Source organism: Ascaphus truei, chromosome 10 (assembly GCF_040206685.1).
Source record: "Ascaphus truei isolate aAscTru1 chromosome 10, aAscTru1.hap1, whole genome shotgun sequence".
NCBI classification, from domain to species: Eukaryota; Metazoa; Chordata; class Amphibia; order Anura; family Ascaphidae; genus Ascaphus; species Ascaphus truei.
Genome location: NC_134492.1, coordinates 34,934,627 through 34,948,959, shown reverse-complemented (window position 1 = coordinate 34,948,959; position 14,333 = coordinate 34,934,627). Strand labels below are relative to the sequence as shown.

General features: G+C 44.8%; 1 protein-coding gene across 2 annotated transcripts in view; it reads right to left on the bottom strand.

Annotated features, from left to right (window-relative positions):
* XPR1 (xenotropic and polytropic retrovirus receptor 1) overlaps positions 1–14,333 on the bottom strand; it is a 62,405-nt gene that overhangs the window by 19,512 nt on the left and 28,560 nt on the right. For both annotated transcript variants that reach the window (XR_012804094.1, XM_075616527.1), the window contains exons 3-6: positions 2,811–2,912; positions 2,475–2,698; positions 1,297–1,446; positions 403–486 (exon numbers count right to left, since the gene is read on the bottom strand). Coding sequence is in view for 1 of the 2 variants with exons in the window: in XM_075616527.1 (XP_075472642.1) it covers positions 403–486; positions 1,297–1,446; positions 2,475–2,698; positions 2,811–2,912 (560 nt within the window). In the remaining variant the exon portion in view is untranslated. The remainder of the gene's footprint in view (positions 1–402; positions 487–1,296; positions 1,447–2,474; positions 2,699–2,810; positions 2,913–14,333) is intronic.

Genomic DNA, 14,333 nt, shown 5'->3' with positions numbered 1-14,333 from the left:
AAATACAACGGGGCAATAATAATGATAGGATGGTAGAATATCAGAGCGCCAACTATATAGACAGAGCTGTACATATATTTATTGCAGGCAATAGTTGCTGCCCCATGGAGCTCACAATCTAATGTGCGTGGCTGGCACAGGGAGATAAATTGGACTTGCCCAAGTTCATAAGGATAGTTGATACTGGGATTCAAACCGTGTGCACCCGCTTCAAAGGAGTGTTCTTCAACCAAGCTACTCCTTCATGGCAGGCAAGGAGTCAGTTGTGGTTCAAGAAAAGGGCAATCTAATTGGGTCAGCTGAGGCACAGGCTGGGGAAGGCAGAGGTTAAATCAGCCCTGAAACATGTCTGCCCCAAACTGACTGCATCCGTCCAACCTATCCACTAATACATCTCCTCACCTGAGCTGCCCCAAGAGGTGGCACACGCAGGCGCTTCATGGCTTTCTGTCTGTCCCCATCTTCCAATTCATTTGTCACTACGGTCTGAAAAAACACAGGGGAGGTTGAAGAGCGGGAGAGAGGGAACAAGTGATGCTGAAGAGGTTAAACAAGTGTTCTAATAAATATATCAAAAACAATATTCCATGCTCCATGTATTTCTCTGGTAAGTGCTTTGCACACCACAGCACTACAAGTATTGTGTCAAGATTTACCCCCCCTCCCAAAGTGACTAAATGGATTTTTTCCGTGTTATAAAATGTAACAAACGTTGGTTTCCTGGAAGCAGGTACAAAGTCAATGCTTCTTAGCCAGGCCTCCATGACACGTCGGCGAGTAACAGTCTCTACCAAGTGCTTTACAAACTATTTTGGAACTAAAAATAGAAGGTCTTTCAGGGGAACAAAAAGGGGGAAATGATGTGAGAGAGAAGAGCTAGAATAGCTTGCCTGGGTGAACCCGGACTGTCCAGAGTGCACCCAACAAATAAGCTAAGTTGATCTTTTTATATAAGAAGTGCCTTTAAATAAAAACACACCCATACACGTGCGCAGACGCGCACACTCGCCCACGCCCCCGCCCTATTTATTTCCTGATTAAATATCCCAGCACTATGTAACTTGACACCACTGTCCGACCCATCACCAGGCCACCGACCAGATTAAATCCAGAGACCTTACCCCAACCACTGTCCACGAACCAAGCAAGCTCTTAAATGCTCCCAACCCATAATGTTCCCTCCCCTGCCCACCAACCACACAAGTTTTACTAATGTACAGCGCTCTGCATAAGGGCGCTATATAAATGTTGTTACAAATAAATAACTGCGAATGATTGCACTGCTTCTCTGGGTACCTCAGTCTCTGAGATCAGCTGATTGATTTTCTTGCAGGTATAGAAGGGAGCCACTTCCACATGAGCCACGCGCCAGTCAGCGCCTCGGCTCGTCTCCAGGATCTTGTCATGTTTCTTTAGGATCTTGCGGAATCCAGTGAAGTTCAGATTCTGAAAGAGCACATAAGGAGGAGGGAAAAAAAGGTGCGGGTTCGTCAATCCAACATTATGTGAATCCTACACACAGTCTGTCATATAGTCAATGGGAGGGAGCGTGTGTCCAGGGGTTCAACGTGTCAAAGAAGAGGGGTGGGGACTCATGGGTATTGTGTCCTTATCACACGTCAAAGCCTGGGGCTGTCAGTGGCTACTTTACTTCTTTCCCCACCATCGCCCCTCTTCAACGTATTCATACAGTTGACCGACTGACCTGGTTTCCTTTCTCTCTCTCAATATGCTCATTCAGTGCAATCTACAATTCACTTCACCCCAAAACTAACCCTCATTACAAAGCAAGGTGTCCATGACCCTGGGACATTTTACTACCTAAAACAGCTGGATTTGGGACATCCCCTACATAAGAGTGTCAGTCGGCAACACCTATTTGTGCCCCTAATATAAACAGGCACAGATAGAATATGCAGATAATGGGTTAGCAAACTTATTTTTGTGTTTCCTTCTTCTCTGGTTATTTCTAGTCACATGTTCTCTATTGTACCTATTCCATATAACCCATGTTATATGTTCTCCCAGTTGGTCTACGGTTCATGAGTGTATTATGATTTGAACCAAGGCAAATGGATTATGTGGCCCCTGCTTTTGCACTGTTTATTTAGGTTGATTTATTATAGTTGAGGAAGGGGCATATCTTTGCAATGTCAGTCAAGATGTAGTAACAGAGGTTATATGAGGGGAGTAGGAGAGGGAGACGTCTAATGTAACCCCCTAGGCAACATACTGAGAGGTTGGGTGGATAGTAGTGTTTGACGGTGATGGAGAAGGGAATGGTTTGAGAGCGAGTATGAGCATCTCCATTTAAGACATGTAGTTAGGAGATAATAAAGTGCCACCCCGTCAGATATTGCTGATAGGTAACCTGTGATTTGTGATTGGACTACAAGTGTAAGGTCAGGGGCAGATAAATACAGTTGTGTGTCAACACGGAGATGCTCACAGGACCAGAATTGGAGAGCTTGTACCTGGTAGTTCTGCAGCAGGATCAGGCTTAGATAGAACTCGCTGAATGCCAGCTTCAGGTCTCGGATGTTCCTATGCTGGACTCGCTCCTCGTGTGACAGAGTGAACACTGCCTTCCTGCGCTGCCTAAGGGCTGGCACTCTGCTGTTCTCCGTCTGTGCATCCAGTGACGACTGCAACTCATTCTGCAGGGTGGCCGAGCGCCGCTGAGCCTCCGCCAACTTCTCTGCAACCAAACTCAGACCGTCAGTAACTCGGAGCTCAACGCTACAACCATAAATCAGGTCCACCAACAATATGTACACTGTGGCCTCACCCTGCTTCCATCCCCCAGTTACCTGAATAAAATGTGTTTATTTTGGCGAGCTCCTTCTCACATGTCTGGAAGAACTTCTCTTCGAACTTGGCAAAATACCTCTTTACGGTGTCCTCATCTGTCACTACAAGACAAAAGCACAAGAAAGAGTATGAGAGGCTCACGGAGCATGGGATACAGAGGCACACACACAAGTATAGGGTTTTAAACACAACTTAAATGTAGGACACAGAGCACTATGGAATATGCCCAAAAACAAGATGCATCTACACATGACAAGCACACAGGACATATACCTAAAACCAAAGTGTGTGCGCGCACACACACACACACACACACACACACACACCTTCAGTAAGACAAATGCACGGCCTGCATCCATTATAATGCTCACATCACACACAGAGGACACAAACTCTCAGGCAGGATACACACAAATCACACACAGGGCACATAGGATAGCTGTGGGTTACACATCAGGCAAGTGAGATTCTCACATGCAATGTGTCCCTGCTCACAACATCTCAGGCAGCTGATGTTCTACCAGCCAAGGGACATAACATGTCACAGTTCTCTCCCCAAGGGAGGTGCTTTTCACAACAAACCCCCCCACTGCCCAAACACCAGATAAAATTGGGGACAAGAGGGGGCCAGGGAAAGAACACAAGCTGCGGTCACTGGCGCTACATATCACTACTTGAACTCTTCTTGGCACGCCAAACACATCTGTATAAAACGGGAAGGTTTGTGTGTTTTGTGTCTCAGTCACAGCTCCCTCCTAATTTCCATAACTACTGTGACCACATCCTTAGCAGAACAAAGAGCCAGCATTTATAAACAGTATCCCAAGGCCACTCATTATGTGAGAGAAGCGGGGGTGCTGCCCCTGTTCCTCACATTGTGAAGATGGCTGGCCTTGAATATACATACTCCATGACAACAGCACCGAGATCGGAACCAGGTGTGAATGTGTATGTGGGGGTGCAATCAAAAGGGTGACAAATATTCGGGTCTTCCTCGCCTTGACCCTTTTAAGCAGTTACTATCTTATTAATCCTTCGATAGAGGAAATTACAAGGAATCCCTTCATTATTCTCCTGCCTATTGTGCACCCGGCTTTCCAGGAGAGACTCACAGAGCCTGACCATTTCATTTCAAAGCCTTTCATTTCATTCAGGAGGTGTCGGAGTCAATTTATAATCCTTGGTAAAAGAAAGAAAAAAAATATATATATATATATATATATATATATATATAAAAACATTTTTTTTTAAAGGAAGGATTGGGTCTCTACATTGCCCTCACCCATTCAGAACTGAAATACATTCTCTCACTCAATTCAAAATGTATGGAGCTGAAATCTCACCAAGCAAGGGGAACACTTTTCCAAACCATGTTGAACAGGGCTCCTCAGATCTTTCCCCCTGCTTGATTGTGTGATTATTACTCCATTAATATCTTCCTGGTTAGAGATACTGCCATAGCATCTCTGCATTGATCTTTATCGGGTTTTGAATCCGCTTCCCGATACTTGCAATGCTGGTACGCGCCTTTGCATCCACATGATCGTTATCACCTATTTTTCTGGTTCCCCTCTCCAATACAACTACTGTACACCACTACTTCCCCCTCCCCAGCCGTTCCTATCCATCCTCCCCAGATCTTACTAAAATTTGCTCTAAAAAATGCCTCCGCTATGCATGGACCCCTCCCAATCACAGACCTGCCCATCATTCTGTTGCTCTTCCAGCCCTCTTTAACCCATGGTCCGTCCACATAGACTCCTCCATAAGTCTCATTTTCCATCAATCTAGTGTAGTCGTGAGAACCTATGACCTCTTCAGCCTGTGTATAACTGAACATTATGATTTTTGCAGCTGTTCCTTTTGTACAGAAATGTTAAAGTTCCTAAACCTCTTCATTTTCTATGTATTATTTGGAGTTAAAAAGGCGTGCGTTAAATCGCCCCTTTCTTCCCACTAGGTACTTTATTTCCCCACCACCACACATGGAACTACTAGTGATTTCGAATCCTGTGCCCTTTCTCCTCCTAAGCATATTTCTGCAGAACCACAAAGGTGCATAGACCGATACACTTTGCTGTTCGTACAAATACGTATTACTGTCTGTTGAAATGCGTACAGGTCCTTTTAGCAGTGGATGCTGTATGAGTAATCTCATGGCCGTGGCTTCATTGCTTTTTTTAATATCCGGATGAGCCCATGGCGGCTTGTTAATAATCTGCAGGAACACCGAGTGTGTTCGGTGGAAGGGCATCATATAATTGGTCACTGCACTCCCAAGGTGGTTTTAATAACTCGTGCTCCACTTTACGTGGACTCGATTAGATCTCACACTGGGAGGGTTATGTGCAGTTGGTCTGCAGTGGCAGAAAAGGGAGAATTGTGCTAAAGAACACAGAGATGCCAATTATTACTTTTGTAGATAGGGAAACTGTTTTGTATTGCAAAATGACAAGTCCCATTGTATTTACTATTATACACTTACTATGGAAAATTTGAAGCACCATATGCCTATTAATGATATCTAGATATATAAAAAAGGCAGATTATTCTTTTTACAACCAATCTAAAAAAAAAGGGAGCAAAATCGCTAAAACTTGGCTATTTTAGTTATTTTGTTGTCATTGGATACAAATGCTTTGTTGAAACATATTTGGGAATGACACCAATTGTATTGTGGATGCTTAGAAAAACAAATTAATTAATTCACACGTTTCGAAGATCCAGAAACACACAAAAAAATATATATAAATCATTTAACAACACAGATTCCACTGAGACATTTAATAAAACGTATTAATGGCTTAATTTCCTGCAATCGGCATGCATCTACAGATTAGGAATGCATATAACAGTGTATTCAAATGTGATGAATGAAAACACCACTAATATTTACATGTTATAATGCCCATACATCATACACAATTGTGGTGTGTGTGTGTGTGTGTGTGTGTGTGTGTGTGTGTGTGTGTGTGTGTGTGTGTGTGTGTGTGTGTGTGTGTGTGTGTGTGTGTGTGTGTGTGTGTGTGTGCGTGCGTGCGCAACATAAGACGGTCTTTTTTTTTCTCCTGATTTATAAAATAATTGTAACCTTGACCACAAAAAAAATGTTCATCTAATGAAAGACAGATAATGGTAAATTGGACGAAAAAGAGTGAAATGATTTGAAAACATTCATAATGTAATAAGAAAATAGGTATTATTTGTATTTGAGAAGTGTAATGTGTCTGAATCTTAGTCGGTGGTTTACGGCACAACTCTAAATCAAAGAATATCTAAGGAGGTCTTATATGCTAACTAAAAAAAAAAATATGCAAAAAACTACTGAACACCAACCAAACATACACACTTACATAGAGCACAGGCTAAAAGCTGAAGGGCAAATCTTAAAATCTATTAAACAGGCCTGTGATCAGGATTCTCCAGCAAATCTTATAGAAGTTCCTCCCGGGCGCATACGCAGAACACCGACTGCTTTCCATATAATGAATAGGAAAATGTATATAATTGTTGGTTGATATGTGTGCAAATCATTCATTTGTAGCACACGCACGCAAAGGGTGTGGCGAATTGTAGAATTCTTGTAGGAAAGAGCCACTAGAAAGGAGCCAAGTTTGCCAAACAAATAGCCAGGGATGGCAACACTGCATATAGATTCCATGCTGCATGCCGACCCACACGATGTCACAGGGTTTCAGGCTCGGTCTCATGGGAGTGCAGAGGCAGAGTATCTGCCCGGAATAACTCCCCACGCATTACACACACACACAGTTGATTGGGTTAGGCCCCCCGAACATGTTGGCCAGGACTCCATTAGCAGATCAGCCAGGTAATGGAAGGGATCAGAAGCGGAAACAACTCTGAAGTCTTGGGAAGCATTGACCCCTTGTTAGCCAAATAAGCTTTACGTGCAACATTTAGTGTAATGTGTATTGTGCCAGCAAATACATTTGGGGAGGGAATAAAAAATAAAGCACAATTGAAAATATTTACATTTATACCAGAAATTATAAAATGGCCTTAACTCCAATAACCACTTGTAGGAGAGCAGCCATTTTACAAGTGGGCAAGTTTACAAGCAGATATCTGCAGAAGGGTGGAAATTAAGTACCACTAAAAACTGTAAGTAAATAAAATTAAGGAAACAAAGTGTTTATTGAACAGAATTAGGGGGGGTCTCCACTTCTCCAGACAGCTCTTTTTTAAATTATTATTTGTTAATGATAATAAAAATATTTGGCATTAGAGCATACATTTAGGACACACCATCTAGTCTCATTTCTTAAAACCGATTCTTTGACGGTTACCCTACACATGACATGTTTCATACTGATTAAGATCTGAAATGGTGTATGTAACGGTGCACACGGCCTCTGAGGGCCACTGTACCTGCCAACAATGGTTTCCTCTGCGGGTCTATTAGCAGCAACAAGTTTTACTCACCAGAGTAAAACTCCGGGATAGAGACAGTCGAGTCTCGCCGCTAATACCTGCAGTTTGGTGTTGGCAGGGCAAACACCGCCCCAATTACTTTTGGACATGCTGTTATTCAGTTAACCCACTTCTTGCCAGATGGGACTGCAATGAATTGCTGATCCCTCCATGGCAGCAAAAGGTTAAGACACCATTTAACAATGGAACTGAACTACAGTAGGTTGCAAATAACTGCACAGCTGCTGACTGGCACTTACCTGTGTTTCTACACGGCATTGGTGCAGAGGAACATAATACTGACAAAGGGTGCAATGCAATAACATACCTTAGGGCAGGGGTGCTCAACTCCAGCCCTCAAGATCCTCCAACAGGTCAGGTTTTCACAGGCGGCTCAACCACCTGTGCTGAAGCTGGGATATCGTTAAAACCTGACCTGTGTGTGGGTGGGTCTTGAGGAATGGAGTTGAGCACTACTGACTAAGGCTGGGGCCATGGTGCCTTCGTCCGTGCTGAGGCGTGCGCGGCCGTGACGTCACCCGCTTGAAGCGGGTGCGTTTTGTGGCCTGTGGAAACGAACAGTGTTGCGCGGTGGGGGGCATGCCTAGGGGTGTAACGGAGCTGGGTCGCCCTCATTGGGCGAACCGCTCACGTGACCGGCTTGTCGCGCCAAGAAATCAGTTTGAACTGATTTCTTGCGCAACGCGCGCCCCCTCGTGCTTCTGCATGCGCCCGCACGGACGCGAACACTGCCTTAAGGCAGTCTGCTCCCTCCGCGTGCGGACGCCTCCGCCCGGTCTGCGGTACCATGGCCCCAGCCTTGGGGTTCGTGCACTTGAATGGGCCTGAAAGCGAGCTAAGGTTTTGCACTGCTTAATAAACCTGGGCCTTCTTGAATTTTTCAAGAACGGATGTAATTTCGTTTTTTACAGGATTTCGCATCAGACATGACTGCATGAGTTCCTATGGAGCATCATGGCAATACGCTTAGGAATAGTATAATGTAGTCTAAAAACCGGAGCTCTAATGCCTCAGCCCACAAGCTCACTGCCCCCCCCCATCTTTCCCACAGGTACGTATTGGACACACAGGGCTCTGCAGTTGCCTCTGGCCACGCAGGTAATCAGCAGAGCAGCCTCAGAAATATTGGAAAATGAAAATGTGCTCTTTTTATTAAAGTGACAGACGCTATTAGCGATCGTCGTGGGACTGAGTGACTGGGGGAGGGGCGGGGGGAGGACTGAAGCGAGGTTATTAGTAGCAGGGACTCTCCCGAGACACTGATCAGTTTATAGGACGGCTTCGGCCTTTCCTGCTATACAGTCGGAACGGGGGAGCAAAGATAGGAAAACATACTGAGCTAGGGAGGGAAAAAAAAGGAAAGAATAAAGGGAAGGAGCAGGAGAAAAAGAAGAGAAAGGAAAAGAAATACATGAAGGTGAAAAACCGGCTCTGAAATATTGGGTGAAAAGTGATATGAAGAAAACATATACAGGAAGGTGGGGCGAGGGTGGTAAAGAAACCCCCCAGAAAGGACGAATGTTAGAGAGGGCGAAGGGAGAGGGAAATGGAGTTGGGAGTGTTCAAGTAATAAACACGGAAGAAAAACCAAAAGGAGACAAATAGAAATTACCGTAGGAAAAAAAAACAATGAGAGGAGGGGAACAGGAGTGACAGAGAAATTGGGTGTAAGAAAGAGGCAGATAGGTGAACGGGCCTTTGCTTGCCATTGGGCTGGCAGAATGAGATACAATAACCCCTTCTGTAATGGAGGGGCCTGCTGTGCATACAAGTCTCAATCTGCAGGTCTGAGGGGGTTAACTTCCTGCCCTGGATGTAGGTAATAAGCAATTACCAGGCGGTAAGAGCGGCGCTGTCAGAGCATTGGTGCAACTCCCCATTAGCTGCACTCTACCAGACGCAGCGGAGGGAACCAATCAGAGCTCATTCTGCTTGCGGTTACCATGTCACCCCAGAAACCTTGTGTTATCCACAAAAAAATAAAAGGACTGACCCTCCCCGCTACATTCTGCGCCAGCGGCTGTCCCCCCCCCCCCCCACTCCTAGCAAGCAGCATTACCACCCCCACCCCTCCAGTCCAAGCGCTCACAGCTACTCGCTCAAAGCCATCAGCGAAGGAGTGTGTGTGTGTGTCAATGCTCTGCAACTGCCCAACAGGGAAGGTGTTGATGGAGAAGTGCTTAGCAGGCATGTGTCAATGGAGGAAGGGAAACGATTCAGAGAAACGTTGGGCAGGTCTCCAGTGGTGAAGAGGTTAAAACACTGCAGATCTCTAGCAGGGCTGGGTTACTAGAGAAAAGCACTGCCAATCTGCAGCAGGGTTAATGGGAAAATGATCTGCATGTCCCGAGCCAGGCAGGTGGATCGGGGGGCAGACTCTGCAGGTCTGAGGCAGGGGGATGTTCAGTAGGTGCTCTACAGGTTTAAAATTAGGAAGGGATCCATGGAGAAACCCTGCAGGTGTCAAGCATGGAAGAGGTTAATGAACAAGTGAAGAAAATGGTAAAAAGGAGCACGGACCCCCACCTCCCCTGAGTAAGCAGCAATCAGAGTTCGTATGCACATTATATGCAGCTGGGAGGGAAGAGGGGGGGGGGGGCAGAACAAGAGATGGAATCTGTGACCCCACTGACACATTTCAAGCGTGTTTAAAATGGCAGCAAATAGCTGCTTTGGAGAAAATTGTATTTTTTGTTCCATCGGAGAGAGGAGGGGGGGTGGAGGAGAAGGAGAGGGGGGGGAGCGGGTGCGTTGGAGTGAGTGGAAACGATAATGCACAAATCGCTAATCCTACAGCAGCACCTGCCAAACCCATCATGTCTTTCCTTCCCTTACAGAAACCATTATTGCACTTCCACACGCCGAGTTTCGAGGACGGCAAAATGGAGGCAACCGACGGCCGTGAACGCAAGAATCAGGCCACAACTGAAAATAGAGCGACCGAAGCATTATGTGCAAGTCGTGTCAAGTGTGTTTTTGTACTATAAATACTACATACGCCTTTTAAAAAACACTATTCAAAACATCTTTGCACCTGTATTGTTACTCTGCATACTGCCTCCAAGCATAGTACTATTCCTTTCACTGGAGCACTGATCTCTCTGTAGAATTAGCAGAGGGTGCTCAATATACTGTATGATAGCCACGCAGCTCTTCAGGGCGATATTACTGGACAGAGAATGCTTTCTATTCCGAATGCCTTATTAACAAGTTTCATTTCAGGGACATTATGGGAAATGAGGTGGTTCCCCAGTTGTGCATCTTGTGCACAGACACAGACACACCGTCTGATGCTTGTTTCAAAAGTATGCTTAATAGCTTTTCAGTCTGTGACCCAAAAGTCTAACCGATGGCCCTGAATGAAACAGTGTCCAGCTAGGGCTTGCACCTAACCAAAGACAATGCTGCAGCAGTTCCTAGGGAATTGACACTCATGGCTATTTCGACAGTGGCCCAAAAATTTACTTAATATATATTTTTAGAGAGAGAATGGCGCACGCGCTGCTCCAGCTTTAATGTAAGTTACTTTACATGTAGGTATTCATGCAAGCAAATCGAAACAACGCATATCTTGCGCTTTAGTGGGCATGCTAATCAAGTGAGGGGAAGTAAGAGAAAGGAATGATGCTTCCATTATCCTATCCCAGTTGAGTGAACAGGTCCAAGAAAATAGTGTGCTGGCAAAGATCACACAGAACGTTGATGACAGGAGAAATGAGCACAGATCTCTGTTTACCCAGAGCCGTAACTATGTAGACACACCATCTCTCCTGATAAAGTGAACGTGGAGCATGCAGCCGGTCTGCGATTAGCCAGGTAGCAAAGCCAGTTGACCCAAGATGCTGGAGCTCTGTCCTTGCACCTGCCTTCTTTGTAGTCACTGGGATATCAGGCGGAACAAATTAAATAAAATTACCCTCTACAACGAGGAGGCCAAGAGCAGAAAAATGGGAATCTGACAAAAAAACAGCAGGTACTGCGAAAAGATTATTTCGCTTACAGCAGGCGGGGAGGGGGAGATACAAAGGAACAAGATTGCCAATAGAATGGTATGCTTGGGCCGCAGTATATTAAAAAAAAAAAAAAAAAAAGAGGGAGGTTGAAAATGCAGGATTCACGGTTTCTGATCAGTAACTTGGTCATGCTTATTGCTCATGTATTTTTACTAGATGACAAAATCACATCACTAAACCCCTATTGAATTCCTAATAGTGGATGAGCACACAAGCATTTTAAAGCTAGACCGTCTTAATATCGGATTATAGAAAATGCATAATCTATTTGTGCTCAATACGAACATAATAAAAATGTCTGCAGATCTTACAAATCAGTTAAATTCCTGGATTGTTATCCATCTATATAGATTTTGTAATCATAATTTACAAGAATGTGTTTACGGTTTATATTTCAATCCTAATCTATGTCTAATTTGAATTCCTAATTAGTATTTTAAAATGAGGCGATATCATAAAAGCACATGATAAAAACATAGTGCGAGTTTAAATATCAAGGCAAAGATAAATAAGTTCTCTTTACCATTTCATGGTGCATGGAAAATTTTAAATTCATTACATTTGATGCAGATCAGAAGATAAGTTGGTTTACACCTAGGGTGACCAGATTTGTCCCGTTCAAAACCGTGACAAATCTCACGCATGCGCGAAGAGCACTTGCTGACCGCGCATGCGCGATCGGCACTTCCCGGCTGCATGTGCGCAATGGGCATTTTCCAACTGCATGCGCAAATTACGTTTGCCGGCCGCTCAAGCACAAGCGTAGTTTGCGCTTCCGCAAGAGCAGCTGCCAAACGCGTTTGCGCATGCGGAAAATGCAGATCGCACATGCGCACGAGCAGCCGGGAAGTGTCGATTGCGCATGTACAGTTGACGCTCACCAGTGGGACAGAACGCTGGAAGAGAGCTTGAAAAAACGGGACTGTCCTGGCTAAACCAGGACGTCTGATCACCCTATTTACACCATGTCAGACCAGCTGGAGTTTTTACAGTTAGATAAAGATAATGTAATTCTGCGTTATTTTATTTCCAACGGTCCATGAAATGTCTATAAATTGAATGTATAACCCCTGTTCATTGAATGGAACCATGTATTGCGACCATAACTGTGCCCAGGACATACTTGAAAACGAGGTTACTCAATGTATTACTTCCTGGTAAAACATTTGATAAATAAATACAATCTGACTAGAAGATGCGTCACTAAAACCCATTCCATTGACACTACAAAATCAGAAATGCATGCACACAAAGCAAAAATGTATACTTAAATATTAACGTTAACACATGCAGGATAGTAATGTCTCTTAGCGTCTATTTAATGCCTATTTTGCCTAGATACACAGGCCCCAGTGGCTTTGCGTATAGGTATGTTCACGGAATATCTATTTATACTTTCTCCTTATTTATACCTCCTCCACCAACAAAGCCACAATCTAATTCTATATGTCCCCTTTGAACAAACTTTTCTACGCCCTGATTCGATGCTTTTCCCTCTCCATGAATACAATCATTTTGCAGCCTACATGCCTTGTTTGAGGTTTTTCTTTCACACACCATTTTAAAAAGGGATTGTACTTTTAGTAAAAATAAAAAAAAAATTAAAAAAAGTCAAATAAAGAGAGGTTGGACTGAGAACGGCAAGTCCCAAGGCAACGGTAATACCTAGAAACGGAGAAATCTACATCAGATACTCAGTACGCCGTGACTGCTCATTATCACTACGTACCATTACACTTTGGCAATACATGATCAGTGGCTTTTTGTTTAAGCCCAATATTCCTATTCACTGTAGCTGTGGGGATGGGCAAAGAACCTATTTTCTTCCAAGCAGGAACAGGTAGTTTTACCATTTACATGCTGCAGCAAGTAGTGTTCGGGTTAATGGAAGGATGTTCTGCAGGTCTCTATGCAGCCTTTGTGTGGCGACAACACCCACATGTTGGTCTGCAGGCGTGGAAGCTATAGCCTGCTTAATGCCTGCGGCCAGTATACCCGGAGGGCATCACACACAGCCCCTAAGGGTATCCGCTATCTCCATACAGATTGAGCACAGCTTGGACAAAGAATGACATTACAGGATCCACGGCCCCCCCCCGCCTCTCTCTTCACCCTGGAGAATACTTAATTGGAACGATCAATGCAGAAATGTTTGCTGCAGGTTGGGAGCGCGTGCTTTCGCATCTTACAATGTGTTTGTTTTGTATTGACCCCTTCCTTGCCAAGAATCGGATCATGATTGTCTGCAAACAGTAGAGATTGCCCAGGTTTTATGCCTTCTGACCCAACAGGTTGCCACTATTGAGGTATGCGCACTAAGCCAGGGGAGGCATGGCACTTACAGAGGCCCCGCGCTCTTCCCCAAAGCATTTCAATTAAATGCCGGGGGACTGTGCGAGGCCTCTGTAAGTTCCCTTACCTTGTCTCTGACTGCTCTGGGCGATGCGTTGGCAAATTACACCGCAAGGTCACGTGACACCACGTTGCCATGGCAATGAGACATCACATGAACCCGCGGCGCCATTTGACGTCGGAGACAAGGTAAGAGGGGGAGGGGGTGGGGGGGGGGGGGGGAAGGGGGAAAGCGAGCAGGCAGGGGGCATAGGGGAAAAAGTTTGCGCACCCCAGGGATATCCTGAAAACCTGACCTGTCGGTTGTGTCCTTACGCACTGGAGTTGCCCACCCCTGTTATAGAGGAACCGAGACATGCCAAGCCTGGCTTAATCTGTCCCTGGGTTACCATCTATGGCTTTCCTTAAAGGTACAGGGGTTAAAAATGACTTGCAACAGTTTCCTAGAAATCAGTCTTGCTCTCAGAAATAGATTGGAGGAAGAGAGATGGACAGCCAAGAATATAGATATGGTTTCTGTGGAAAGAGGCTATGTACACAAGGTGATAAACATTTATTTCCATTGCAACCACTTTACACAGAAAGGTAATCCAAGTTCAAGTTGTTAAACTACAGTGTGTGTCCCAATGTAACGGTTTAGAGATCGGATATCCCTGTTGGATGTGATCTGTACAGCCGCAGTCTGTGTCCACATTTAGAGCAGCG